General features: G+C 38.4%; 2 protein-coding genes across 6 annotated transcripts; both read right to left on the minus strand.

Annotated features, from left to right (window-relative positions):
- Window positions 1-27: 27 nt before the first annotated feature.
- Window positions 28-18678, minus strand: dnm2b (dynamin 2b). 5 transcript variants are annotated; one of them, XM_085459955.1, is made up of 20 exons: window positions 18232-18678; window positions 15635-15708; window positions 15220-15369; window positions 14924-15127; window positions 14607-14705; window positions 12617-12777; window positions 12367-12509; window positions 12141-12276; window positions 11877-11944; window positions 11428-11566; window positions 9517-9603; window positions 9357-9427; window positions 6816-6870; window positions 4956-5066; window positions 4632-4741; window positions 4421-4532; window positions 3454-3621; window positions 2908-3134; window positions 2027-2242; window positions 28-535 (listed from the first exon to the last, which is right to left on the minus strand). In XM_085459955.1, the coding sequence occupies exons 1-20, from the start codon at window positions 18390-18392 to the stop codon at window positions 496-498; spliced, it is 2532 nt and encodes an 843-aa protein (XP_085316081.1). In that variant the 5' UTR covers window positions 18393-18678; the 3' UTR covers window positions 28-495. The 5 variants fall into 5 exon arrangements, with proteins under 5 accessions (XP_085316081.1, XP_085316083.1, XP_085316082.1 ...); XM_085459957.1 differs by lacking the exons at window positions 28-535; window positions 11428-11566 and adding exons at window positions 542-1795; window positions 10412-10550; XM_085459956.1 differs by lacking the exons at window positions 28-535; window positions 11428-11566 and adding exons at window positions 542-1798; window positions 10412-10550.
- A 376-nt stretch (window positions 18679-19054) lies between these two features.
- On the minus strand, window positions 19055-24647 carry LOC146708185 (uncharacterized). The gene is made up of 8 exons (XM_085460932.1): window positions 24452-24647; window positions 24299-24355; window positions 22500-22817; window positions 22058-22381; window positions 21403-21480; window positions 21160-21261; window positions 20757-20812; window positions 19055-20433 (listed from the first exon to the last, which is right to left on the minus strand). The coding sequence occupies exons 1-8, from the start codon at window positions 24486-24488 to the stop codon at window positions 20029-20031; spliced, it is 1377 nt and encodes a 458-aa protein (XP_085317058.1). The 5' UTR covers window positions 24489-24647; the 3' UTR covers window positions 19055-20028.
- Window positions 24648-27753: the final 3106 nt, after the last annotated feature.

A 27753-nucleotide genomic window follows, 5' to 3' on the forward strand; every position in this document is an offset into this window, starting at 1 on the left:
GGATTTTTTTTCGGGATAAAAAGCAGCTGCAAACAGAACTGATTAAAGAATTGTCTTTATAAATAAGTCACATGATGAATTCCACATCAGTCTTGAATGAATAACATGCAGTAGATCAGCATGCCAAGGTAAACACACCTAGTAGGACAGTTAAGCTAAATGTTATCACAAAGCTTTGCCTTCAATTTACTTTTATTTCCTCAGGTTTGATAAACATTTCTGATAAAGAACAAAACAAATAATTTTTTCATGATTGCTACACAGTAAATTAAATAATAGAAATACTAAGTAAACTTAATAGTCTACTTGAATATACAAAGGATGCCAGCATTTCTCATTCTAGAAGCCAACGCATACAGAGTGTCAACTTTTGTCCAGCCACGACTTCTCTTGTAATGTATAACCATTATTTCTGCATGCACTTGTTATTTAAGTGTCTAGCTTAACAATTATACGTAGGACAATCTTCCTCCTGCTGTAGAGTCTGAGTTTCCCTCACCAGTGGTTGGGACGAGCAGGGACTTGCGGTGGCCGCCTGTATTAAAAGGTCACGAGAAGAAAAAAAGATTTTGGGTAACGGTATCAGTAAAACACAGCGGACAGAAGAAAAGGTGAGGAAGAACAGGATTGCATACCTTTAGTAATTCCTTCCCAGCTACATGAACGGCAAAACACCAAAAGCAACTAGCTTTCATCATGCTTTGCAGAAGATCTTATCATGCCGCATACAGAAAGTGAAATTTTTCTCTTGGTCTCCTAATCTTACAAATCAAAAGTTCTTAACCTCAATTCTGTGTAAATGCTGTCACAAGAAGCATGTTCTGCATGTTTCACTCTTTGTGCAAAAAAAAAAAAAAAACTTGAGAAAAGTGAAGAAGAAGAAGCTGCAGCCACCAAACACTTGTCTTTTTCTATTCATTTATTCACTCCATCACTTCATGAAGAAGAAGAACGTCTTCCTTACATTTTTTTCCATTATGGCTTAGATTTTTTTTTAAGTAATTATAATTTCTTTCTTTACTGTAGGCACTAATGAGGATGAACAGTTGTGGGAGGTAATTGTCAGACTGGGTGTTTGACTGGGTAAGTTCACTCTTACCTCAACTACTGTATATTTATTGTTGTTAAACCAGAAAAAACCCCACTGCTCCAGCAGCAGTGGGTTTTTCCCCTCTTCTGTCTCTTGTTTACTTGGTCTTTAAAACAGAAATGGTAAAACCTTACCCATAAAAACTTAATTAGTCAAAATTATCAAGCATATAAAATACTGGTCACTCTAATTTGTATAAGCCTGTTTGAAGCTGAGAAAAATTGAGAGAAAAGTGCGGTTTTACTTATTGAGGTGAATAGTGTGTAAAATTGCTGACAAAATATTAGCAAGTACACATAATACAAAAAGTTATAAATTGTATTGTTGTAAGACACATTTCAATTTAAATGCACAATGAAAAATTCAGCCTGACTTGCTGGTTCCACACTTTTGAGCCATTAAAGTCATCAAATTTATCCCCTTTCATAATACTAAATGCAGGAAATGTCATTATGTACTTGTTAAAAAAAATCTCACAATTACATACAATATGCTTCTGAAATGCACAGACTGAAACAGCATCAGATTACTACTTAACAGTAGTCTAAAGTTACAGGAAAAAAATTAGTGACTATTTCTGCTTAAAAGAAATATATAAGTGTAAACAAAGTCTTTAAGACCAGATAAAAAAAAGGTTTCTAATCAAGAAGCGAGGGCTCTGAAGGACGTATGATAGTAGGTCGGTTGGGAGCAGCCGGTGGTCTTCTGCTGCAGGAAAAGAGAGGAGAAGAGGTATTGGGGGAAGGGAAGGGGAGGGAACATGCAAGGAAAAATATTATCAGAAGGTCATGCATCAGTTTTTCCCAAACCACCAACAAAAGCCTGAGTAACACATAGTGCAGCCCTTCACCAAATGTTTCAGTGCAACTTTCCCCAATACCAAAGCCACACAAAAAAAGCTTCAAGGTCTGTATGTGTGTGTGTGTGTAGTTTTACCTAGGAACGCCCGGTGGCAGCGCTGGAGGCACACGGGCCGGCCTTGATGGGACTAGAGGAACAGAGTTGGGATCGCCTGGAGGCCGGGAAGGCACGGGAGGTCCAAATGCTGGTGATGGGTTGACAGCAGATGGAGGACCTGGAGTGGACCCCCTCACCCCTGGGGGTCGGCTGGGAGGGGCCCCTGATGCGGTGCCAGGACGGGATGCTGGAGGACTGAAAGAAAGATACGGAAAGATATTTAATATCATGTCAAAAACAAATGTCATATATTTAATTTTAGCATAGCATATATTTAAATAGGGTAAACGATACTGTCTTTTTTGATGTTCCAGCCGACAGAACTCATATTATGTGACTTTTATACTTCAATCTGTTTCATTACTGCAAAAAACATGAACATAGTTGGATGCTGGTATAACTGAAAATGCTCTTTTGCATTGGTGGAAAAAACAGTCTTTAGCTGACCTCTGCTGGACATCTGGAGTAATAAAATGAGTCAAGCCTAGTTTGTCTGTTTTGCAGAGAACTAACATTACTTTGGGATATTCAGTGGTTTGGAAACATTGAAACAAATCAACAGTGACTATATGTCTATTAATAGTAACACTGGGTCTCTACCTGGTGACCACAGATGTCAGTAAATTTAGAGTGAACTTGTCTTTGTGTTGCCCAAAACACAGATGTTGTGGGTACTTCCCAAATCACATGAGTTCATTGTTAATACAAGTGTGAAAAGGGTTTTAATTATTATTAATATTGTTTTTTTATTTCCCTTTATTATTTCCATAGTCTCAGCAGCTTTGTTTTATCTTGTATTTAAGTTTTAATGTAATATTTTATGTAAGTGTTGTGTGAATTTGTCCAAAATTATGTTGTACCTTGGCTCTTTGGCAATCCAGGTATCGTCGACGGGTGGCGGGACTGGAGTAGAAATCGTGGTGGTGCTGATGTCTCCGATGATGACCAGAGCTTCTTTCAGAGCGTGGTACATCCTCAGCATCTCATCTCTCCTCTGAGCCTGCTCTGCTGACTCCTCCATCAAGCTGCCCTGGTCCCCTGCAGAGTACAGGTAGGCAAGCAGCTCTGAGTGGATGAAGTCCTTGGCCTGGAAGTGCGAGTGGGAAAAGGGCAGCAGTTTAGAAAACGAATTCTAATAAGATTTGGTATTCCACATTTGAAAAGCTATAAATAATTTTGAGCAGGACTCTATAAAGTTGCTTTTTAGATAAAGTGCAATGTTTAAATTATTATATAATTATTCCCAGCCCCCCTTTTTAACACTGTTTTAGTCTTTGCCAACTCCTGAGGGGAAATGTATGACTCTTTTATCTGTACCACAACACTCAGCAGCTGTCTGCTTCCTGCCTGCTTTGAGTAAAGTCTCCGACTAATGTTGAGTCACAGCAATAAAGCAGTAGACATACGCTGTTGATCATGAGATGCATGATGGTCTTGGGCATGAGATCTCTGATGGACTTGTTGACAATGCTGATGTATGAGTCCACAAGGTTGCGGATAGTCTCCACCTGTCGCTCCAGCTGCGGGTCCATGGACACGGTGTCGCTAGAATTAATCGCATCTTCATTCTCAGTCTGCAGGACACCAGACAGATGGACAGAGACAGACGAAGCAAAAATGACCATGAATAGCAGGTGTCTTTAGATAAAAAGTTAACACATTTAGAAACACCAATTCTGGACTGTACCAGCAGAAGGGTACGATGCAAAGGTATTTCAACACAGCCAGGCTTTCTTTTGTGAGCTAGCTTTAAATAAATATATGAATAAAACCTCCGTCAGAGATAAACGATAATACAATTCCTTTGTGAATCGAGAGTTTCTTCTTCAGCCTCTGTGTGTGCTCACATAAAATGAGACTTGGTGAAAAAGGCACAATAGTGCTAGGAATAAGTGAAGTCCTTGCAGATGGTGGTTAATTATCATGAATTTATAACATTATATTAATTTTAACGCTGCTGCTTTTCACTTCTAATGTGACAGCTGCACATTAAAGGTGTGAAACTTTATACTTATACGTAAAAGATTAAAAGATGTAGGTCTGACACTTCCCCATAGTCCAATTAAGGAGACATGTAAATGACTTTTGGGCAGATCAAAGCAAAACTGATTTTGCTGCTCAAATATTCCATTTTTAAAATCTGTCTTCTATAGTTGAAGCTGTGTAAAATGGAATTAGCAGCAATTTGTCAAAGATAAAGATATTTGCATGTTGTTCCTGTGACAATGCAACAGTTTGCAATGCACTGTTGTGATTGTTATTGCAGTTTCCTTCAGTGTACTCTGAACATAATGCTTTGTAATACTCACCTCTGAAAGCACTAGAATAAACGGTTCCCCAGTTTTCTAGATTGTAAGTGTAACAATGAAATACCTGGTCCTTTTCTGGGTAAACACCAGCTCTCAGGAAGGAAGCCTTCCAGCTGTCAACATCCTCCTGAGTGTCACATGCCAGTTCAATCTGACGCAGGTCTTTGTACACATTCCTGTAAAAAAGACATGCACAAACTTTGACCAAAGATCATATCTAAAAAAACCAATCCCAGCATCACTGTAATGATTATAGTCGATTAAAGCATCCACACCTCTGTTCAGTATTGAAGATGGCAAAGACGTGCTTGCTGGACATGAAGCCCTTTTCCACATCTCTCAGCTTCAGGTTGTCAAGAGGCAGCATATACTTCTTTTCCTTTTCCTGATAAAAGAAACAGTTATGTATTGACAAGTTGAAAAGTAGACAGACTGAAATGCATAAAGTTATTTCAAAACAAACTCATTCACTGCTCGGAATAACTTTAAGACATTTCTTTAAACGCACACGTAAGATATTGCCATTGTTGGTATGCTGTAACTTCCGCTTTACTCCAGTAAATTATTACTTAACCTTTTGTCTTTGAAAGCAGCCTTACCTCTTCGTCTTTGTACCAGGACAGAGACTCGGCAGTCAGGACAAACCAGTATTCCTTGGATCCCCCTTTCATAATGCTGATGTTGATGGTGAGCCAACCTCTGCGGATGACCTGTACACAGTTAAGTCCAACAGTTGATTAAGCTGTACAGACAGGTGATCAACAGCAAGCGACCAGAATGGTAAAAACAAATGAAACCTAAACATACTCCGAATATATGCCCCAAAAAATGCCACAGCAACATTAAAAACAGCAACATAGCAGCCATGCTGGTGTAACAATGTTCTTAATAAAAAAAAGGAGATCACTAAGCAATCAGATCAGTCCGTACAGCATCAATAAATGCACCACAAAGAGTAAAAACAAGTGATAATAGGTTCAAATGGAAAGTCACCTTCTTTGCATCCTTTTTACTGCCAGACTGATGAACAGGAAGACAAATGAACACACAGGGATAATGAGCAGACGTATGCAATACTTGAAATCTGGTTTGCGTAACCATAGATGGATTGCACAGTTGGTGCGTCAGCCTTGCAGACAATTTGTTACAGTGGATAGCTGTGACAAATTGGTTCAAAATGTAACTTTTATAGACCACTAGTGCACGAATTTCCCAGTATAATTAGTCATAATTGCAGATATGTGTCACTGTTAATTACTTAAAGTCTTAATACTGCAATTAAAATGTGATTTTTAAAAGAGCCTGTAGTTCAGCTTGGAAGGGATTACTGATGGCTAAATTTCATTAATCAAATGTGCTGGAGTGGAGCTACAAATTTCTTGTCACTGACACAGCAAAAGAACTGAGCATCTGAGCTGTGAGCTACAAAATAACAAAGCCACAGCTGTTTATGCTATGGCAGCAGTTTGTATCAGTCTATTCTGTTAAAACACATCCACACGGGCATCCTTTATGATTTGGCCAGTGGTTTTCAATTTCTTTGTGCCTGACACACACGGAGGGAGCTTAGGTACATTTGAGGCACATTAGTGGACCCTGGACCTAGCAGGAAACCTACAATCTCACACCGTTGGCATTTTCTTCTGGTTTCAATCTTTCTAAGATTTCTAAGATGTCATGATTGATTTCCAAGCGCCTCTTTAGCTAATTTGGCACCATATCAGTAATCAGCTTCTCCTGACAAATGATGCACTGTTGGGCTTCTAACGCCGGTAAATCCTGCTGAAACTGCAAGTTTACAGACAGTTTTTCTACTTTCTTTAGGTAGTGGGTTGTCTTTACTGGTTTGCTGCAATTTACTCCAAACAACAAAGTTTTTCCAGAATTTTTTTTTAGTACATGTGACTGTGAACTTGTCGTAAGTTTAATAAAAATTGTCCCAAATTCCCACACATCAACTTGCCTTGTGTATACAGAACATTACAGTGAATTTTAAAAAAGGAAGCTGTAAGTTTTTTTGTTTGTTTGCTTTTTTTTAATGACAGCTACTCCAGTTCTCATAACACATCCTTGTTAGTGTAACTCTCACTTCCCAATTCCTCTCATCACGGAGTACAAATCTTGCTTCTCGGCATGGTCCGAATGACCATGCACTCTGCAGTGAAGAAGGAAGTGACAAATGGAGACGTGGGGGCTTCATACTTACAAGAATCTCTCCCTGGGCTATTTAAAGGAGAACCACAAGAAGAGGCAGAGGAAAGGGAAATTAAGGGAGAGTACTAGAGGGCCACAGACAAGAGTATGAACGTGTGACGAAACAAGGTAGTAATGGCAGGAGAGATAGGCTGAGACAACATCAAGAAATGAAAACAGAATAACAGCAGATGGAAGCAGGGTCTATGATGACATCACAGAGGCATGTGCACTTTAGATGAGGTGTAGACTGTATCTTTGATCACCTGATTGGGCATGGCTCGCTTCTTGGTGGCATTAGCTGCAGTCCTTTGCTGGGCGCTGTAGGAGGCAGATTTCATAACATCAGATACAGAACTGTTTTCAAACGGGGAACAGATGACGGAGAAAGTCAATAACTGTCACTACTCTTGGAATCTTTCATGCAACATAAAAGAATCTAAGACATCAGTTTGCTTTTGATATATTTTTTTTATCTTTAACCTCCTAAGACCCGAACTCTTCCACGGCATGCATTTTTAATTTCTCTTTGATATTTGGGCTGATTGGGGCCGGATGAATGTAAAAACAAAGAATTACCAGATTTTTTTTTACCTTATTTTTGTTTTTATGAAAAATAAGAGCCACATATGAGGATATTAGTTTAAAATTTGGATAGAACAGTAGCAGTATAATGTCCTCGTAAGTGGATATCAGGCCTTTGTAGAGCAGAATTGAGTATTTTGGTCTAAATAACCCAAAATGTGATGTCCACATATGTGGACACCAGGTCCTAGGAGGTTAAGGCAGAGCAGGATGAACTGTTGAGTAGCCTTTAAATGCATTTGGGTTTAGTAGAATTTCATTTTAAACTAAAAGGCAGAAAGATTAAACGTTAACCAAACCAAAATATATTTACACAAAATGCCCACTTTATTAGCCGTTCAACTGCCCATTAATGCAAATATTTAATCAGTCAGTCACTTTGCAGACAGTCAGTGCATTTAGGCATGTTCGAGCTGACCTGCTAAAGTTCAAACTGAGCATCAAAATTGAGAACAAGGTGGTTTAAGTGGCTTTGAATGTGGCACTATTACAGGTGTGAGGCGAGCTTGTCTGAGTGTTTCAGAAAGTGCTGATCTACACAACCATCTCTAGGGTTTACAACAGATGGTCCTGAAAAAAGATAATATGCAGCTGACGACAGTTCTCTGTGAGAAAATGACTTGTAGATGTCAGAGGTTAGAGTAGAATAGCCAGACTGCTTAAAGCTGATAAAAATAACCACTCGTCACAACCAAGCTATGAAGAAGAGCATCACTGAGCACACAACAGGCAGAAGAACAGAAAATTGAGGCTACACAAAAGGACAGTAAAAGACTGGAGAAATGTTGCCTGGTCCAGTGAGAGTCCGATTTCCACTGCTGCATTTGCATCAGAATTTTGCATAAACAACTTTCTGATGCAAATGCAGCAGTGGAAATCGGACTCTCACTGGACCAGGATGAGTAGGATGAATCCCTCCTTTTATTTTGCATAAACAACTTAAAAGGAGGGATTCATCCTACCATGTGTCAAACATTTAGGCTGGTGATGGTGTAATGGTGTGAGACAGGTTTTCTTGGCACACTTTAGGCCCCTTAATACCAAGTGAGCATACACAGTGAGCATACAGAGGCTCCCTGAGTACCTTTTTATGATTTTATGATTACAATGTACCTGCTTTCTGTTGGCTGTTCAACAGGATAGAGTGTCATGTCACAAAGCTCAGATTATCTCGAGCTGGTTTCTTGAAAATGAAAATGAGTTGAATGTTCTTAAAAGGCCTCCACATTTACTATATCTGAATCCAGTGGAGGACCTTTGGGGAGGTGGTGAATAGATGGACGTGCAACTGACAAATCCAACTGTGGTGCTATCACTTCAATATGGACCAAAATCTTTGAAAAATATATTTTCCAGTGCTTTGTTGATTCTCTGCTATGAAAAAAGGCATAAGGTGGAGCTCCCAAGGCAAAAGGAGCTCCACCCTAGGTACTAGGTGTACCTAATACAGTGCCCAGTGACTAATCACCTACAGTCATGGCTAATGATTATGTTTGTTCATTGTTAGAACTGAAATTGATGATTAAACATGTGGTTTACAACAGTGTGACGAAATATCTATCACTAAAACAGCACAAAAAGAAAAACAACTGCAAATTCTCACTTCTACAAATTCTGACACGTTAACTGACAAGTTACAAGAAACTGCTCTAGGGTAATTCCACTGACAGGTGTGAGGTAATCGGTGCCGCCCTTAGGTTGTATTTTAACTGTAAAGGTAAAATAATCCCAATAAATTTAAGTGAATGCTTTTTGTGTTGAGAAAGAATCTTAGCCTGTGTATGCATCATTTCAAATTTAGGCTTACTTTTTCCTGATACTACAGAACAGTTTGAAAGTTCCACACGATAAAGCTCAAGATTTGATTGATAAACTCTACACACTGAATTGATCTTAAAGAGGATAAAGCTGTTTACGCAGATGCCCTTTCTCACATGTGGCATATGAGTCTGCTTCAGATGAGTTTTCAGTTATGGGTTCGTGTTTGGAGCACACAGGAGGCAGGTCACATGACAGCCACTTGCTTGCTAAATGATTTAAGACTTAGATGTTTTCTGGCAGCAACTAGTGGTGGAAAAAGGCAGATAATGTTTTAGCCACTACGATTTATCATGGAAATGGAAAGATTTTACTATCATGTATATAATTAAAAAGTGAATATGAACCCCCACATTTACTTATCCTAATTAAACTGAATAATCTATATTTTAAGTTGGTCTTACTTGGCAAATCCAATAAAGTCCTCATGGTTAGTGTTTATGTAGGACAGCTCAATGTCAATCAACAGCAGCACCTGCCAAAGAGGGCAAAACATGACGTGTTGTGTACACAAACAAGGCAAGCTTTATAATTGTTCAGGCAAGCTCCATCTCTAGCACGCACCTGGTCTTTGGTTTTGCTGTCTCTCTCTCTGATATAAGTGGTGACAATCCGCTCGGTCTCCTCTCTCAGTCGGGGGTACGAGGTCAGCTGTAGAAAGCACACATACAGAGACACATGCACTGCTGCAGATTGATGCAGATTACACACGGATACACTGTTACTGCATGCAGGCTCAACACTGTAAAACAATCTGTGTCTCCTTGTCAGCAGCTACACTCAACCAGTGACAGTTAAGTTACACCATGAACACATGTTTGAGGTCAGACAACTAACACACAACACCTTAGGAGGCATGCGTTAACAAGTCCTCTATCAGCTTGAGATTTTTTCTTATCTATGAAAATGTAACCATATTATAAAACAGCACCGGGTTAATTAACCCCTTCCACTGTACTATAATCTCAAGCTCATAGAGAAACCAGGAAATCAGTGAGGTTAAAAGATAGGAAAGAGGGAAAAAACAGTCTGGAAGAGCATTGTGAGTGTCTCATTGTGGATGTGAATAGTGTAGAAAAGGTACACCACTTGAAATATACACAACACCAGCCACAGCTGTGCCATTTTAAGCAGCCACATGTCTTGTGAGAGGGGAATGGATTTGATATTGGTGAGGTAGTGTTAAATCACTAATCCCAGTGATGATGGGCTGAGTGGATTTCAGGATCAGAGTGGGAAGGGGCTCTTGGATTTGTCATTGGGGGTCCAGGGGAGCAGCAGGATGGATGTTCAGCAAAGCCTTCAAGCAGCGGGACACTGACAGGACGAGTTAGTTTATTGAATTTATCTGCTCTTTATCACTATTTAGTCTTAGCCTGTCTGTTTTTTCTCCTTCACTCTTTTGTCCTTTAGCTCTCTCTCCATAACCTCAACATGCCTCTCTGCTATTCATGTTTACCTTTTCAGTGCACTTCCTGATCAGGGTGACAAGCTCGACGACGACCAGGTCAACACATTTCAGACAGGGATCTTTCAGCTTAATGATCTGCTTTTTCACTATAGCTTCAAACGCCAAGTCTGGGGTGAACAGGCCTGTCCTGTAGTGATGCATCGTGGGAGTTGGAGGTTTAATATCAGGAGAAAGAGGAGGAAGTGTTGTATGTGCCATGGTGGGAGAAAAAAGGGAATGGTGATAAAAAAAAACCAAAAAGCCCATGTTGGATGGAATAGTTTGGGAAAACAAAGCATTTAAAGAGGGGATGTAAAGATGAAGGTTGAGGAATATGACAAAAGGGAAAAACAGGTGGTTAGTTAGTTCTACTTCATGTTCAGAACAGAAACAAGCTGCAGGTTGATGGAGGTTTCAGCTTCCTGTACATGTGCAAGTTAGCTGGTCGGCTTATATCTTCTTTGTCGCTGTAGAAACACGACATCAAACTGTGTACAGGCAATCACAATAAAGCCTAACAACTTTGGTTAGTCCCACCTTCATAACACAATTTCAACTTGCCCAAAAAGAGTTCCCCCCAGTGTCAGCTATATGTTGGAGTTTCGCGATTGAACAGAAACAATAGCATGCTGAAATTTAGTTCAAAGCAGGGCTTTGATTAAGTATAATCTCAGGAAGCAGCTGTGGCTGTAGACGCTGTCTCGAGCTATTTCTTCAAACCAGGCCTGCAGCTTGTTTTTTGCAAAGAACCTGTACAGGAATGTGTCACAGCCCGTCTATCTCTTACTACACACTCCAATGCACTGCAGTACAGCCAGAACACGTAGCTTTATATTGTTTTCTTCATATCAGAAAACCTCAAAGCAGGATTATAAAATAGTTCTTTAAATTCCTGTTTCAGTTGTGCAATCCAAGAAAAAAATGTCCAGATGCACACAAAAATGGCTACTGTTGGGTGAAAAATTACATCTGGCAGTACAAGCTATGCATGAGTAGCAGTCGGGCAGGTGACCATGCAGTGATACCTTATTGGTGCACTGTCTGACTGTGTTGATGAGCTCCTGGATGACCAGGTCGATGCATTTCAGACAGGGCTCTTTCAGCTTAATGATCTGCTTTTTCACTATGGCCTCAAACGCCAAGTCTGGGGTGAACAGGCCTGTCCTGAAGGACATACAGACAAGACAAACATGGAGACATGGAGTAGGAGACACATGGGAACAGTGTGAAACAGGTACATACACACAGGGAAGGCATGAACGGAGAGTGGAGAAAAACAAACGAGGAAGAGCAGAGGAAAGAAAATATACATAAGGCTGACAAGCAGCCGAGAGATTACAGAAAATGGTTACAGAAAAAAAACCACATTATAGCCAGGACACAAAAGAGGGACACATAAAGCGCGGACAGAAAAGAGGTAAGACAGGTGAGCAGACAAATGTGTGGGGTTTTTTCACAGCCTAGCTCAACTTGCCTGACTCCATGGATGTTCTTGATGGCATAGCTGATCTCTTTCCTCAGCTCCTTCTCATCAAACTCCATCTAAGACACAGTGGATTTGATTCATTATGTGTATCATCGGTGATACTTGCAGCCAAATTAACAGTAGCAACAGTCTAAGAGGCGCTTGTGTTCTTTGGGTAATTCAGGGGCAAATAAAAAATATATGACCTAAAAGAACTCAAAAAAACAAAGAAAAATAATTGTTTTTGAGAAAAGGGATGATAACACTTGTCACCTTCACTAGTTCAAAGGGAAACCGCTCATGAAAGATACGGTTAATCTTCGCTCCACCAGACAAGTTGGAAGTATCCACTTGATCTCCAGACCCTTCTATACACTTCTCAAAGTCCACACCAAACTGCTGCACCATCCTGCAGGTTTTACAAAATGAATATTAAATGTAATATCCTGTAGAGTTTTCATGCATCTGTGGATCTGGGTCTGTGGAAGTGGGTACTGACTGAAGTAACGCCTTTGTCTTGCGTGCCGGGTCGTCAGGACGGAAGTTTTTGTATTCCTCCACCTCCTTCTCCAGTGATAGCAGCTGGCTTTGGAGTTTACTGCGTAACCCTGGCAACGTGTCGCGGATGTGGTTGGTGAGTTGCTGTAAAGAAGTTACAAAAAAATTGTACGTTTTTATGAACACTTCTGTGCTATAAGTGACTGTCGTTGCCTGATATATGTGTTTGTATAATCAGGTGTGTGTCTCACTTGATTGAGGGACTTCTGGAGGTGTGGTGTACCCATGCGTTCTGCAATGTGCCTGTATGCAGGATGAGACAGGAAGAACTTCCTTTCAGCGGCTAAAGCGGCACGGATGTCTTTCTTCCCATCAATGTCCTTTTGACTGCGGTTCACCACACCAATATAGCCTAAAGAAAAGTACAAACAAGGCACCCAGGGAGTTTAGAAGACCAGAACCACATCATTTTTTGATTTGTAGTCACACAAGAAATTTAATGGATTTACTAAAGACCAGACAGAATTCACAAAGTGGAACATCCCCCCACACTTTACTAAAACAACAGCACATGTGACTAAAAAGTTCTTTTGGTTGCTAGGCCAAATATGTTAAAAATTACAAAACTAAATATTATACAAAAAGCTACATGCAGTTCCTACAAAGTTAATTTCTTAAACTCTGATTAAAACAGTGTTTGTTTTACATCAATTTAAAAAAGAAAACTCATAAAAATACTCTCAAAGGCTCAACACACACCCAGTAAACCTCTGTTTGAGCTCTTGCCCTTGGGGAGGAAATTCAGAGCTATTAAATCAAGGACAAACCGATTAAAGATCAGTTTCTTTCCTAAAGTAATTATTCCACCTAATGCTGAATAAATGCCCTTTGACTGCTGTTTTCGAAAGCAGTGGGAAGGCAATGTGTAATATGTGAAAAAACAAGAACACGTGACTGTGTTTTATTATGTTGTTTTTCCTTAGTTATTATGAATTTGCTTTCTTTTTATTGCTCTATTCTTCTACTGGATGCATTTCATTTTGTTGCTGTGGAAATGATAATGACAATAAAGTGTCAGAATCTGAAATAACAGGTAAAAATTGAAGCAAACCTTAAGTCAAAAGAGCCTCTTTGAAACATGAGCTGCAATTCCACCAATCCCCACTAGAGGCTATGCAGTAGCTTTTTTTACCCCTGTATTAAAATGTTCAACTTCTTGTTTATCCTCCTGACAACCAGGCTATTCATTTATGACCTCTGTAATGGACATTTGCTTTTTTGACTCATTTGAGCTACCCTACTAAGTCCTGATGTACTAAATAGAGGACATCCTGGACTTTCCATTGATATCTCATGTGTTTGGGTGGCCTCTTTTAGCTCCAAAGAGGCAGGAAATCACAAAAAAGTTCAGTGGGAAGATTCTTTTGTCCTTGGGTCTCAGGAGGTTGGAGTCAGGAACAAAATAGATTTGGTCTTTACAGTTAATCCCCCTGTTTTTATGGCAACCACATTATGCTTTATTATGTTTGTGGCTGTCTGAGTAATAGGTAGGTGTCGTGTTGTCTAGCATTTTACCCGAATGCACTCTAAAGAGCTGATGTTCAGTTATTCCAGTAAGTAAGTATTAAATAGGATGCTAACTAAAATGATGCTAACTGTGGCTGTTAATTGGCAACACAAAACTGTGTAAAACAACATCCTTTTACAAAGGAAAGTAATCAGCCATCTTTAAATGCACACTTAATCGGGCAATTATTTTGTATCATTATTAATATTAACTTCTATTTCATTGGTTAATGCAGCATAAAAACTGTGTATGGAATCATCAGTCAAATCTGACAAATAAAATAAGATAAAATAAAATTTTAAAAAAGCTTAAACATGTGGCTGACTTGCATGCTGCTACCGTGCATCTTATGCACAGGCTAATCCATATTCCAAAGGCCACTGCAGCAACCTAGGTTCAAGTTTATCACAGATTTTTTGCTCCATGTTTGCTAATTTTGCCTAATTCTTTCCCTCCTGGTAGTTCTTTTTCCGCCTCATTCAATTCATCAATTAATTTGGGATTATTTGAGAGACATGCCTCTATCTTAAAATATCTCTGGCTGTTGTCCCAATATAGTCATGCGAGGTTTAAAGAAAACAACAATATAGCAAAACCTGTTGTCCACAAAACAACAGGTGATACTGCTGTGGGTATGGCGTGGGAGTTTTAATGCTTTGGTTTTGTGTCCGTACCTCTGCGGAGCGGCAGAAGTTTGTTTTCCAGGATGTCTCGTGCATCTGTCCCCTCGTCCATCAAGTCCAACTTTGTGATCACACCAATGGTCCGTAGCCCTGAAGAAAAGTCATAATTATGTTTTAGCATTCAGATAGATAATCTCAGAATGATTTCAAATAAAAACTTATTGTCATCAGCATTAATAACTGTTGAGTAACAAATAATTTGCAGTTGCTGTACAATCCCTGAAGTTGCTGCAAAAATTATACCGAAAAAGTTACAAAAAGAAATATGTAGACGTGTGTAGGTCCACATATTCTGAACATTGGCTTACCCTGAGGGTCCACCTCCTTTGCTATCTTGAGGGCATCTGAGTTGGCCAGGTCTGTGTTTGCAGGGGTAACAGCCAGGATCAGACAACTCTCCTTAGTGATGAACTGTAGCAACATGTCTCTGATCTGATGCTCAATGTCCTGGGGTTGGTCACCGACAGGCACTTTAGTCATCCCCGGTAGGTCAATCAGGGTCAGGTTCAGCACTGACAGAGAAAAGAGGGAACGGTGAAAGTGATCAGACGGATGTTGAGCACTGGCACTAAGAAGGCTGAGTTTGTAAACGTGTGTGTGGTACCATTAGGGGAGTAGACACGGAGGTTGATGGGGATAGGGGAGATGCCTTTGTTGGATCCAGTGAGACGGTCTGTTTCCGCTTCGATCTCCTGGCGGACCTCATCAAAGTCCACAAACTTCCTTCCTTTACAGTGCAAGAACTCTGCATACTCTACATGGAGATAAACAAGTTTTAGACGGCAAGGAGAAAACCGAATGGACTGGAAAGAAACGGCACAAAGTAACACAGCTGTAAGATGTAGTGAGTGAAGCTCAATTAGTGGCATAAATGATGCAATTATTAAACCTGTATTGATATGGATTTAGAGTGCAGGATTGTAAACGCAAAACAATCCTGTGTGGTACATTTCTCCAGCTTTCTTCAAGAAAGACCAGATTTTCAAGAACTACTTCCTAACAACTGAGAAACAACTTGCCTGCTTTACTGTTAACCAGCTGGAGGATGAGAGGGCGACGGGTGACGATGCCAGATCCTCTGGGCAAAAAGTCCCTGAAGGAGAGAAGCAGGTAAAGTTTAACACAACAAGTAATGTTTAATGGACAGGCTTTTCTTTTTTCTTTTTTCTTTTTTAGTTTCATACAGCGTTTACAGCACTTATGTTTTTTGCATTTCTTATTCTATTATACTTTATAATTCCTTGTGTTTAGTAATATATTTTACATAGCACTAAATCTACTTTTTTATTTGTTTTGTAACATTTTTCTGTCTTATTATCAGCTTGTACGGCATCTGTGAAGTGATCTTAAAACCGGCAAATAAAAGGTGCTTTACAAAAAGGGCTTGACTTATAAGTAAATACAACAACAAAAAACATCAATTTCATTTTTAAACTATATCAAAATCCTACATATTTAGCATCCCCTACCAAAATAAGAGTTCATGGTGTAAAACAGCTTTCATATACCATTAACTGGAAATGCAGGCCTCCATCTGAGGTTTTGCATTATTAATGCAAACCCAAGATTGACTTGCATCCCTGTTCAATATAAATAGATCAAAGACAAATAGATGTCTCCCACTGTTTGCCCTTCTCATTACATACACATTCATCACAATGGAAACTCCTGTCCGATAGAATCGTGATCATTTCCAGGTCACCGACTACACATCTCTCTGGGCCATGAAAATATGTCCTTATCTGTTTTTCTGTTTGCATGCCCAGCCAGCAGCAAGGTCCAAGTTTTATTGTAAGGTAAATAAGCCCCACGCACTAACATATAATGATTTGAAGCTATACACATGTATACAGCCTCTGCTTGTAGTCATTGCTGACAGCGCAGGGAGGAAATTGCACAACTGTGGACCCATCCTGTTTTTTTCTCTCTCTTCCTGTCACTTATGAAACCACAACATGAATCGGTTGAAGCAGCGGGTCATCTAAACTGGAACTGCAAAGGACACTGCTAACTGTTTTTTGTCCTCTAAACCAAGTACAATTTAAAAAAACAACAACTGATGATTTAGTCCACCAACACAAAATTAATCATGAACATTTTGCATTATGATAATCTTTTCTTTCTTTTTTTTAAACAAACAAAAATTTAATTTTGGGGGATAATTTTACATTATAGCAAAATGTAAAAGGAACTTTTTTTCCCATTTAGTGGAGAACTAAAATAAGGGAAACTTGTCAACATTTTATAAACAATAAAATAAAACAATAAAATAGAAAAAAAAAACCTACATCAATAATCGAAACTGTTAGCCGGATGTGTCTGACAAAAACTAACTTCCACCTTCGTAAAACAAGTAAACCCCCCAATCTCAAAACGCAGTGCTTCATCTCTGAATGTCAGTGGAGCAACTAACAAACATGAAAACAGCTCTGTGCTCTTCTGTGGGTATCTGGTGGTACCCAGTGTGTCATATACACATGACAGTGCAGCTGGTGACATCACTGATGACCCCAGCACAAACACATCAATGCCTCTACTGTCTCCCTCGGCCACTGCTTGGGACTTGGAGACAAAAGGAAACGGGGAAAAAGGAGACATGGCAGCCTAATCCACATTCCCGATCTCTTGAACAACAAATGAAATCATTTGGACATGTAGTCGATTAAAGTGGTCCTGTTACTTTGTTACTAAACTCAAACTGTGGATTAGGCCCCTATAACTGCATTACGGCCATGTCACATTCCCCTTCCGGATTTTGTTTCAAGCTATGTCAATGTGTTTTTAATGTAAAATACTGATTATTTTACACAACGTAATAAAGTGAGCAGAGTGCCTCAAACATATGGCAATAATGTAACAGCTGTTTTACTGCTATTTATCATCAAGAAGAATCATACACTGCTTACTGGAATTCCTTCTAGCTCATTCATCAGCCTCACAAAGAAATTCAACAGTGCTTAGCATGCTGAGAGGGCAGAGTCAAGGCATTTTCATATATATACGATGGGTGTAACTGTCTCATAATAAATGATCAATCCACGATGACTTCATCATAACTGCTAACAACCTTTACATACCTCACCCTTGAAAGTAAAACATTTACCTGACCTGTGTAATTTGAGGACTATGAAGCTATCTTTCTTTTCAGAATGAGCAGTCTCAAGGAAAACAGCCTTTGTAAATGTTTGACAGAATGGGCCTAATAGGAAGCAATGACTGGAAAGAACAGTGGACACAGATCTAATGAGAAAGTCACATTCTTGACTGTATAGTTCAAGAACATGGACGCTAAGACGAAAGCTTTTATTTTTTTTATTGCACTTTACTTTAACACTCGTTTTGTACCAGTTCTGCCAGTCACTAAACAAACAGCTGTGTTCTTGCGTAAAATGCGTAATTATCGATCGTGAATAGCACAGCTCCATAATGGAAATAATCTGTTGGAAAACTGGGAGGCTCCGACACACAGACGCGTAACCAAGTGTTTAGCTGGCGACTTTTACGCAAAAGCTCTGTGTTGTTTTTATTAAAAGAACAACGAGAGACTCCTGCCAAAAAAAGAAAGTTAAGCTTCACAGTGTCAGTTTTAGCCAATTCTACATATTAATGGTACAACCTCCCAACGAAATTCTCCAACACGGAGCTCTTCCCTGCACTCTGACCGCCGACGACCGCTATCTGAGGCAGGTCCAAGTTGCAGGTCTGGCCGATAGAGCTGAAGGCGTCTTGGAGCTTGTTGATGAGGGGAATCAAGTCTTCCATTCCCCGGTTTCCCATAGCTGCAGCTCGGTCAGCTCAGTGGGCTTTATTCTGCTCTCCTCCACGGTCAAACAGGAGCCAAGGGGGTCTCTTGTCCAGCAAACCAAAAGTTCCCGAATGGCAGTGCAGTCTGTCACAGGCTCGGGGAGTTTATTTCAGTACGACACGAGAGAGCTAAGAGTCAGAAGTCCCACCAGCCTTTAGTAAACTCGCAAGAGTCTTAAATGTGTGATCGCATGATAAAAGTCGCCACATTAGACTGAAAACTTCTGTCATCATCCGGTCAGGCGACACCCAGCCTCCGCCGGAGATTGTAGCTCCGCCTGGAGCGTCATTTTGGTCAGTTATTGGTCGTTTGGGATGTCTGTCAGTGTACACATACATATGTCATCATTTTTATGACAGAGCACAGTAGTTTTTGAACTTTGACAAATTAGAAAAGAGACTTATCTTATTCATAAAAACACTCGTTTCACCACTGGTACTAAGAAACAACGATTTTGAATTTCAAGTTTAATTCCTAAACAGTATTTTTCTTTGTTTTGTCTGTAATGTTTTTGCTTTATTTAATTTTTTTTACAAGGTTGACTGTACTTTTTGTCTCTTTAATAAAATTATTTTAGGAGCATCTGCAGTGAGGCTCATAACTTTCTTATGTAAACAATAAATTTACTTACATCCCCAGAAGGAATAAACATTTTATTAACAACAACCCTTTTCTTTATATTTCGTTATTTCAAAGAATCTTACACAAACTGCTTTGTTTTATGAAGCACTTTCTCTACTGTATTACCACATTAATTTCCTTTGTCTTTACTTTTCAGCGAATACAAAAGAATAAAACAAAACACTTACTTACTATGACAGACTGTTACAGAGAGGTATTTACAGGCAATGTGATAGTGAATTATGATATGGTTCATACAATGAAGCACACGATAACAAATACAGTTATCTACTTATAAGCAGCTGATCACCAAAGAGTCCACAAGAGGGAGTTGCAGAGCAAAATAAGATACAAACACTGAAATGCTCGGTGGTCAAACGTAAAACAGGAAATCATAACTGCATACTTGAATTATAAAAACAAATAGGATAAAAATCATAACAAGACACAAGGAAAAGCTCATAGTAGTTTAAATATTAATTTATCTTAAAGAAATGGAAACTAAACATGTTTTACTCCATGTCAAATTGTGTGTGGTTTATTCATCAGCTGCACCTTCAGGTACTGCCAACCTCTGAACTGTATTAAACTGTTTCATTAACTACGACTGAAAAAGAAACAAACCGGGAACTATTTCTTAGGAATATTCATTTTCTTAATCAGTGATCAGATATTTAAGTGACGATACACTTTCTAAATATTGTAAACTACTTTTTGACCAATTACTTGTTTAAAAAACCCAATAATTTATGTTCTCATTTTTGTGACACTGAAGCGTCGACCATAGCAAATCAAATTTTTACTAAAAACCACTAACTGAAATCAGACGTGTATGCGACCTAAATATTTGTAATTGTAATAACTGTAATATTTAAACCACATTTCTATAGTTACACCTGAAGTGCTTCAACCTTTTTCCTATTATTTTAAGATTACAGATAGTATCTATGCATAGAGAATATTCAGCTCCTTAACAGCATCACTATATTATTGCTCCCCTTGTCTTATAACAGTTGAATAGAGAGTTGTCTCAGGTGCTTGATTACTGGTAGCACTATGTCCCCTGCCAGCGGAGCTATTTTTCTTAGTGTCAGGAAGTGTTTTTCCACCAGTGTGGAAACCCACAGTGGTATACTGAAGCATGTCTGCAGAAGGACTGATGACGTCTTGTCCCATGGGAGTAGAGCCATTTTCACTAGTGACAGGAAGGATTCTTTCATCTTTTTGGAAATCCACAGTGGCATAGTGGACATTGGTATCCTTCTGAAAGTCAACATTAGCATGGTAGACCAGGTCTGGAGGAGGGCTGGTAACAGCACAAACAGAGGGCAGTGAGCTCTCTTGCTGCCTCCGTATGTTAATCTCTTCATATTGATGATCTCCAGTATTTCCCTGGGGGAGCAATGAAGAGCAATGGTGGGACAGATGCAAAACTGTGCCCTCAATCAAACTAAACAGCCCCCCCCCCCCCACACACACACACACACACATTGTGAGCCTCAAAAATGCCTTCAAACTCGTGGGGGCCAGCATTTTATACCCAGATGTGACTGTTATTCCCCACATGCTAATTTTCTGTCCTCACAAAGATGTCTAAACATGTACAAATGCACACACACACACACACACACACACACACACACACACACACACACACACACACACACACACACACACACACACACACACACACACACACACACACACACACACACCTCTGTGTTATGTCCAGACTTTGTCCTCAGCTCTGATGACCCCTCAGCAGCAGTTTCTAAGATGAGAAGAATTTGAACATAAACAACAAGAGTTTTTTTTGTGTGTTTGTTCTCACTGATGTCTTATCTATCTATCTATCTATCTATCTATCTATCTATCTATCTATCTATCTATCTATCTATCTATCTATCTATCTATCTATCTATCTATCTATCTATCTATCTATCTATCTATCTATCTATCTATCTATCTATCTATCTGTCTATCTATATTTAAATGAATTAAATATTTTTGCTTTTGTTAAGGTCAGAAAAACCTTTCATTGAATGTTTTACACCAATCTTGATCTGATAAATTAAACAATTATATGTATTTGTTTATTGTATTTATGTATTTTCCTACCTGACATCCTGAGGACTTTACATCTGTATAGTATTAGCACAACCACAGCAATCACCACTAATGATCCCACACCCACACCCACTCCAATACCAATATGCAGGCCTGCAAAAAGGAGACAGCCATAGAGATATGGCTTAAAAGTTTATAGAATAGAGACTGTGGCTTAGTGTGTTTCTGCAGTAGACATTTGTGTGTATTCGTATACTGAGATATTAACTGCAACTGCTTGGCAGAGACACATACCTAAATCCTCATCTTCGTTGTCGTCATCTCTCTTCAAACGTAAACTGACTGATTTTTTGGTTTGAGTGTGTCTTTCAGCTGTGTGAGAAAAAAAGGAAAGAAGGTTACACAATTTTTGTTGATGTTGTTAATACTCAGAAAATAATCATTATACAGTACCAAAGAGTGTTTTTTTTCTATTAATTAATTAATTTGATGTAGTATGAATGTAGGAAAAGCTTTAAAATGTATGAAAATACATTTAACAGTCTGAAGTTTATTCCCTTTTCCAAAGCCATCCAGTAGGCTGGAGTCAGCTTAGCCAATTCGAACCCCTGAGCCTTATCTTTGACACCCCTGCTATACATTTTTTTTGTATTTCCTATAAAGTAACTCAATTTATGGCTTCAGTGGTAAAATATGTTTATTGATTGTCAACAAATAAACCAGGACTAAAGTCAGAATAATTATAACCATGTGTCGAACAATAAAATGATACCTTCTACCTCAACCAATTTTATTGCAGATGGTTTTTCTTCTAATAAAAAGGTGTTGTTGTGAAACACCACAGCTATATATATATATATATATATATATATATATATATATATATATATATATATATGTATATATATATATATATATATATATATATGTATACAAATTGGGTACTTACTGATAGAAAGGTATATTTTGGTGTATTCAGCATTTGTCATTGTTTTACCAGATCCGCACCAATACGTTCCAGAGTCGGTTCTCCTCAGGTCACTGATGTAGACATAGAAACAGTTCCTTCTTTTATTATCCCTCATGTAAAATCTGTCTTTAACTACAACTCTGTCTTCTTCTGTTGTCTGTATTAACTCATCACAGCTCAAGGGATTCTTTCCTTTGCAAAGGTATTTTTCAGTGTCCTCTTCACTCTTAGAATAGTTACATGTAATTGTTGCAGTCTCTGAAGTAACACCAATTATTTCATGTGGTTTAACCTCGTCCCAGTCTTAAAAAAGGAAATGCATGTCAGTGCAGCTATTTTCTTTACAAACTGAAACTTATAAATGTGTTTTCATTTACTAAAATTATTATTACGTTAAATCAAAAATCAGATCAATACTCACTCAAAATATAGAGGTGGATCTCAGTTAAACAAGAAGTGGATGTACCAGATTTTATACTACACTGGTATTTTCCAGCATCTTGTTGGGTCAGTGCAGAAATGATCACAGTGTAGACTCTTTGCTGTTTATCATCTCTGAGAGAAAATCTGTCTAGTCTGGTGTAATTTGAGTCATAAGATGATATCAGATTATTGCAATAAGAGCTTGCATCTTCTCTACAAAAGGATTTGATTCCACTTTCTTTTACTCTTGTATAGTTGCAGTTGATGGTAGCCGAGGCGCCAAGAAATGTGGTCTGGTTCACTGGTTTGTTGTAGCCTGTCAGAGAGTTGAAGCGTATGAAGCAAAGATTAATTTCTCACTCAAAGTCAGCAGATGTGTGTATAGTGCAATCAGTGCAACACTTAAAATTACTAATCTGTTTATTAGTAGAGTGTAGATGCTGTTTGACATTTTTTTTAGGCAGCAAGAAGACAACCTGTATTATTAATACATTAATATACAATAAAAAGCATCACTCATGCTGTTCATTCATAAGTTCATTTCAGCACCTATGCAGGTGTATTAGGGCTGCCACGGTTAGTTCACCAGTCACGATTATGTCACCTATCAAAATCGTCGATGACTAATTTAATAGTCAACGCTCATTTGAAGCTTTGTAAGATCCTGAAAGACGCAGGAATGAGCTGTAGGATTTAATAGTGTAATAACGGACTGAAACAGAAGATGGTAGCAATGCTGCTGTTAAACGCCAACGAAGAAAAAGTAGTATGAGTTATTTGTGCCTGAGCGCCCTTAGAAAAATTTTTGCAAGCGAAATGTTGCATTTTGAGGAGAAAATAATTTTGAGTGAAGAAAATTTTAATTTGAGCAAACATTGCTGTGTGCAAGAAATGTATTTCAGTGTTTGCTCTTATCCATATACACACACAATAACAGCCCCTCTCGCTCAGCTGTTGGCATTTGCTCTTGCTCAGTTCTCTGCTCTGTGTGCTGACATCTGCGGATCTGCTCGCTATGGCAAGCCATCAGGGCCAAAAATTACCACTTTTCTAACCCGTCTCTCAGTGTGTCGTTAGCACTCACAACATCTCTGCTCCGTGCACACTTAACTCTTTACAGCATTATAAGTGTGCCATAAAACCAGCCAATCACAGACTTGAATGTAAAAATTCTGATTGGCTGTTTTGGTCTCCAAGCAGCTCGCTAGCTACTGCATTCCGGAAACAGGGTCCAAAATGTAGCTAAATCCATTTTCGGTTAGTATGTTTAATTAATTATTTTAAAATATCTATATATTTTTAAGGTCATTGTTAGTTTAAATCTAGTTTAAACCAAACCACTCCACTGGATTTACTTGTGACTATAGATGTCTGTTAAATCTATGTACAACATTTTCATCAGAACGGAAGACTAAAGGTATAAAAACAGCAATAAAATAAAAAAGAAAGTACTCAAAGAAACTCAGATGCACAGTAATGAGTATCACTCGCGCTGTTTGTTAAAATAAGCTAATTTTAGCTGCTATACAGCGTTATGATTTAACCAATGGCTATCTTTCATGTTTTAAAACTTAATCACAGCAACGTTTGTAACTATAGCTGTCTGATAAATGTCGTAAAAACATTTTTCTCACAACTGAACAGTAGAGGTATAAAAACAATCATAAAATCCAAACACCTGTAACTACCTAATTACCTGAAATTTGTATTCACGTATAGCAGTAAATAACTCAAATTACTAGCATGCCTCTGTGCAGAAGTATTTTGCTGGTTGGTTTACATCTTTGTTGTACTTACAGTTAATGTTGACACGTCTGTCCTTGTTTCCCATTACAGACAAAAAGCTCACAGCAGCTGTTATAGAAAATTAAATGAATAAAACTATAATTTAATCATAACACTTAAAATGAGTTTCAGCCCCAAGAAAATCAAATAGAAGAATAATCTTACCTGTTATTAAGTGGATGATTTGTAATGATGCTGCCATTGCTTTGGTCAGAAACGTTTTATAGTTTTCCACAGTTTTAAGCTAAAATTATAATATTATGATCCAAAATTTTAAAAAAAGCTAAATAAGCTGCATGCCCCTATGATCAGTCATGACACCTGTACTCTGCTCTCATCAAATTGTTATATTCTCACTTGCTTGTGATGTCTCTGCACAAAAGAGAGAGTGCCAGCTTTGTTTTTCCACCACAGAAGTTCAAATATTTGCATGATGAAGAAACAGGATTTGAATCTCTTTATGCAGAGTGATAGAAACAGAGATAGAAAAGGAGAAGATAAAGAAACAGATGGAGAGCGAGAGTGTTGACTCATAGTAGCTAATCATCAGCTGCATGTTATGACGTCTTTCGCTGCTTCAAGCAAAATATTCATCATAAAACAATGTCCACAATGTCTCTCTTATCTTTGGATCAAAATAATTATAATACCAGATATTAGTTAGCAGGTGTTCTACGTATCTACCCATTGCATGAAAAAGTATTAATGTAGTCTATCCAGAGGCATGGAATTATGAAAATGTAGTAGAGTTTTATTATAATAAAATTTCCGGATAAAGTAGCTGTGTGCCTGCACTTTGAGTCCAAAATAGTAGAGGCTGTCTTTGTCATGGTCCCTTTGTCATCGTCTAACTGACTGTTTTCTGTCTGTCTTATCCCACTCGTGCTTTCTGCCTCTCCTCTCTACTGTCCTCGTTTGTGTGTCTACATGTGTGTTGTGGTGTTCTGGATTTTATGCAGTGGCCTTACTTAAGGGAATGGTTGCGCTTAAGTCTTTGCTGAATTGTTGCGCTACTATGTCAGTGTAAATCCCAGCTCTGGTACTAGTTGGTTTGCTACTTTTGTTTTGTAAAGAAACTTACCTGTGTCCTCTTGTATACAGTAAACCTGCAGAGTTACCTGTTAGAGACCAGTGGTGTACAAACTGTGGAGAGCTGACTTGGAGAGAATCCTTGAGATTTGGGAATCAGGACTAGCATTGTTATGGGATTCATGTTTGGGATTGTTATTGCACATCCTCTTTGTAAATAAATTCACTGGTCTTTTAAGAGTCCTGCATTTGAGATCTGCTTTACCTGGTGGCAAACGTGACACTCTGATTTGCACAACTAACAAATTATGTTTTACTTAATAAAATACAGTGTGTGAATGTCAGATTTGGCACAATTTAATTGATGGGGATGTAGATGAGGAGAGAGAGAGGCAAATAAAGGTTGTGTTGGGAAAAATAAGAAGGCAGAATATGTTAGACAACTCAGATCTTAACTCTTAAGATTTTCATGACATGGTAATATGTAAATTACAGTGAAGAAAATACTACTACTACTACTACTAATGATAATAATACTAATAATACGACTCACAAAATGCATCCAACCAGAAAATAACTGTAGACTGTAGTATGCTCAGAAATGACACTTAGAATATGATGAGACTTATAGATTTTTTTTATTACATTTGGCATGTGACCAGTTCATTACTGGCAACCCCAATGACCACTACAGAGTGGCCAATACAGTTATTGACTCAATTATTAATCATTAAAAAAATCCAAAAATGCACATGAGATATTGATTGTAAAAGTAAGGGGAGGCACAGAGACTGCTTATGTATAGGGCAAAGAGTTTTGTGCTGTGCCTCTGGTTGTGTATTCAGAGTTACAGTAAAACTATGCCTCATTTTACATGATAGTTTGACAATACCTAGTTACAAATTTTGGGTCCAATCCTATTGTGTATTTATTACAGGTAATAACACACAAGACTTCACTATTGTATTTATTTTTGGCTGCTGGCATGACTACATAGTTGCATGTTACGCCATTCACTTATATGCAAATAATGCAGTTTGCGTCTGTATATATATATATATATATATATATATATATATATATATATATATATATATATATATATATATATATATATATATATATAATAACAATAAATTAATAGGTGTTTAATTGTTTTTGTGCATTAGCAGCTTTTTCAATCTTTATTTATCTTACAGCTTCAGTATCATCTTTGCATCAGCTGTGTGCATTTACAGTTTTCATTCCCTTTATCAGGTTTTAGTTCTACAGTTAAGTGGCCTCCAGTTAAGGGTGTGGTGGGTGTTCAGGGAGTTCACTCATTTTTTACGGTGATATGGTTTATTGGCATAGTTTATCAGCGCTGTTAAACAGTGATGGGAATAACGGCATTACAAATAATGGAGTTACTAACAGCGTTACTTTTTTCAGTAATGAGTAATCTAACGAATTACTATTCCTATCGTTACAACGCCGTTACAGTTACTAACAAGAAAATGCGGTCCCTTACTATTTTTCAACAAACAGACGGTTGAAGCTGTGTTCAGTAGCTGACTACGTAAGTATCAAACAAGCCTTAACTAAAGTATTTGATAAAATTATATGCTAAATTGAAATCCATTCAACATTTCTCCATCTATTTTAGATGTATGAATAATATTTATGCATGGAAAACACATCCCAGCTTGATGATGTTGTTGTTGTTAACCCTATTTTGTGACAGTTGCATAGAGAGTTGGCTCTGCTGCTGGAGGATTGGTGGCACCGCCCTGCACAGGAGAGGAGCCATTTCTGAATATTGACAGATTCATAGTGGACCAACTTTGCATGAGGACTCACAGTAGCATAAACAGTGTGCAATGAGCTCTTTTGCTGTTTCTGTTCATTTATCTTATCATAATGATTAGGATCTCCAGTATTTCCCTAGAAAGAAAATAATAGGATGATAGATACAGGTGTAGTGCTCATATGCAAACTACACAAATACACAAATACACACACACACACACACACACACACACACACACACACACACACACACACACACACACACGTACCTCTTTGTTATATCCAGACTGTATCCTCTGCTTTGACGATCTCTCGACAACACAACGTGCTAAGATGGAGGAGGGGGAGGATTTGAATAAATGTAAAGGACATCATATTTGTTTTTGTGTCTGTTTATCCTGAGCAAGTAAATCATGTCATTTTAACTGTTAACACTCTGTTATAAAAATTTGAACAGAGCGTTTGTTCAGACGGGCCACAAAGTGAAGCTTTACTGTAATCCTGGCAGATCTGGCTGATCTAATGGCATTTTTGTCAAATTTCTAGTCCTCACCTGACATCCTGAGTAGTTTCTGTCTGTACCGTATTAGTGCAATCACAAAAATCATCAGCAATATTCCCAGACACACCCCAATAACGATAGGCCAACC

The sequence above is a fragment of the Copadichromis virginalis genome, linkage group LG6, assembly GCF_057382275.1.
Source record: "Copadichromis virginalis isolate Kocher_CV1m ecotype Utaka linkage group LG6, C_Virginalis_male_GT1.1, whole genome shotgun sequence".
NCBI classification, from domain to species: domain Eukaryota; kingdom Metazoa; phylum Chordata; class Actinopteri; order Cichliformes; family Cichlidae; genus Copadichromis; species Copadichromis virginalis.

Coding starts and splice junctions, on each gene's coding strand:
- dnm2b (XM_085459956.1), bottom strand. CDS start 18,392: ATGGGAAACCGGGGAATGGAAGACTTGATTCCCCTCATCAACAAGCTC. Junction 14,706..14,923: donor AAAGGAGGTGGACCCTCAGG/GTAAGCCAATGT, acceptor ACTTTTCTTCAG/GGCTACGGACCATTGGTGTG. Junction 4,533..4,631: donor ATCTTCAATACTGAACAGAG/GTGTGGATGCTT, acceptor TCTTTTTTACAG/GAATGTGTACAAAGACCTGC.
- LOC146708185 (XM_085460932.1), bottom strand. CDS start 24,488: ATGGCAGCATCATTACAAATCATCCACTTAATAACAG. Junction 22,382..22,499: donor GATCCACCTCTATATTTTGA/GTGAGTATTGAT, acceptor TCCTTTTTTAAG/ACTGGGACGAGGTTAAACCA. Junction 20,813..21,159: donor TAAAGTCCTCAGGATGTCAG/GTAGGAAAATAC, acceptor TTCTCATCTTAG/AAACTGCTGCTGAGGGGTCA.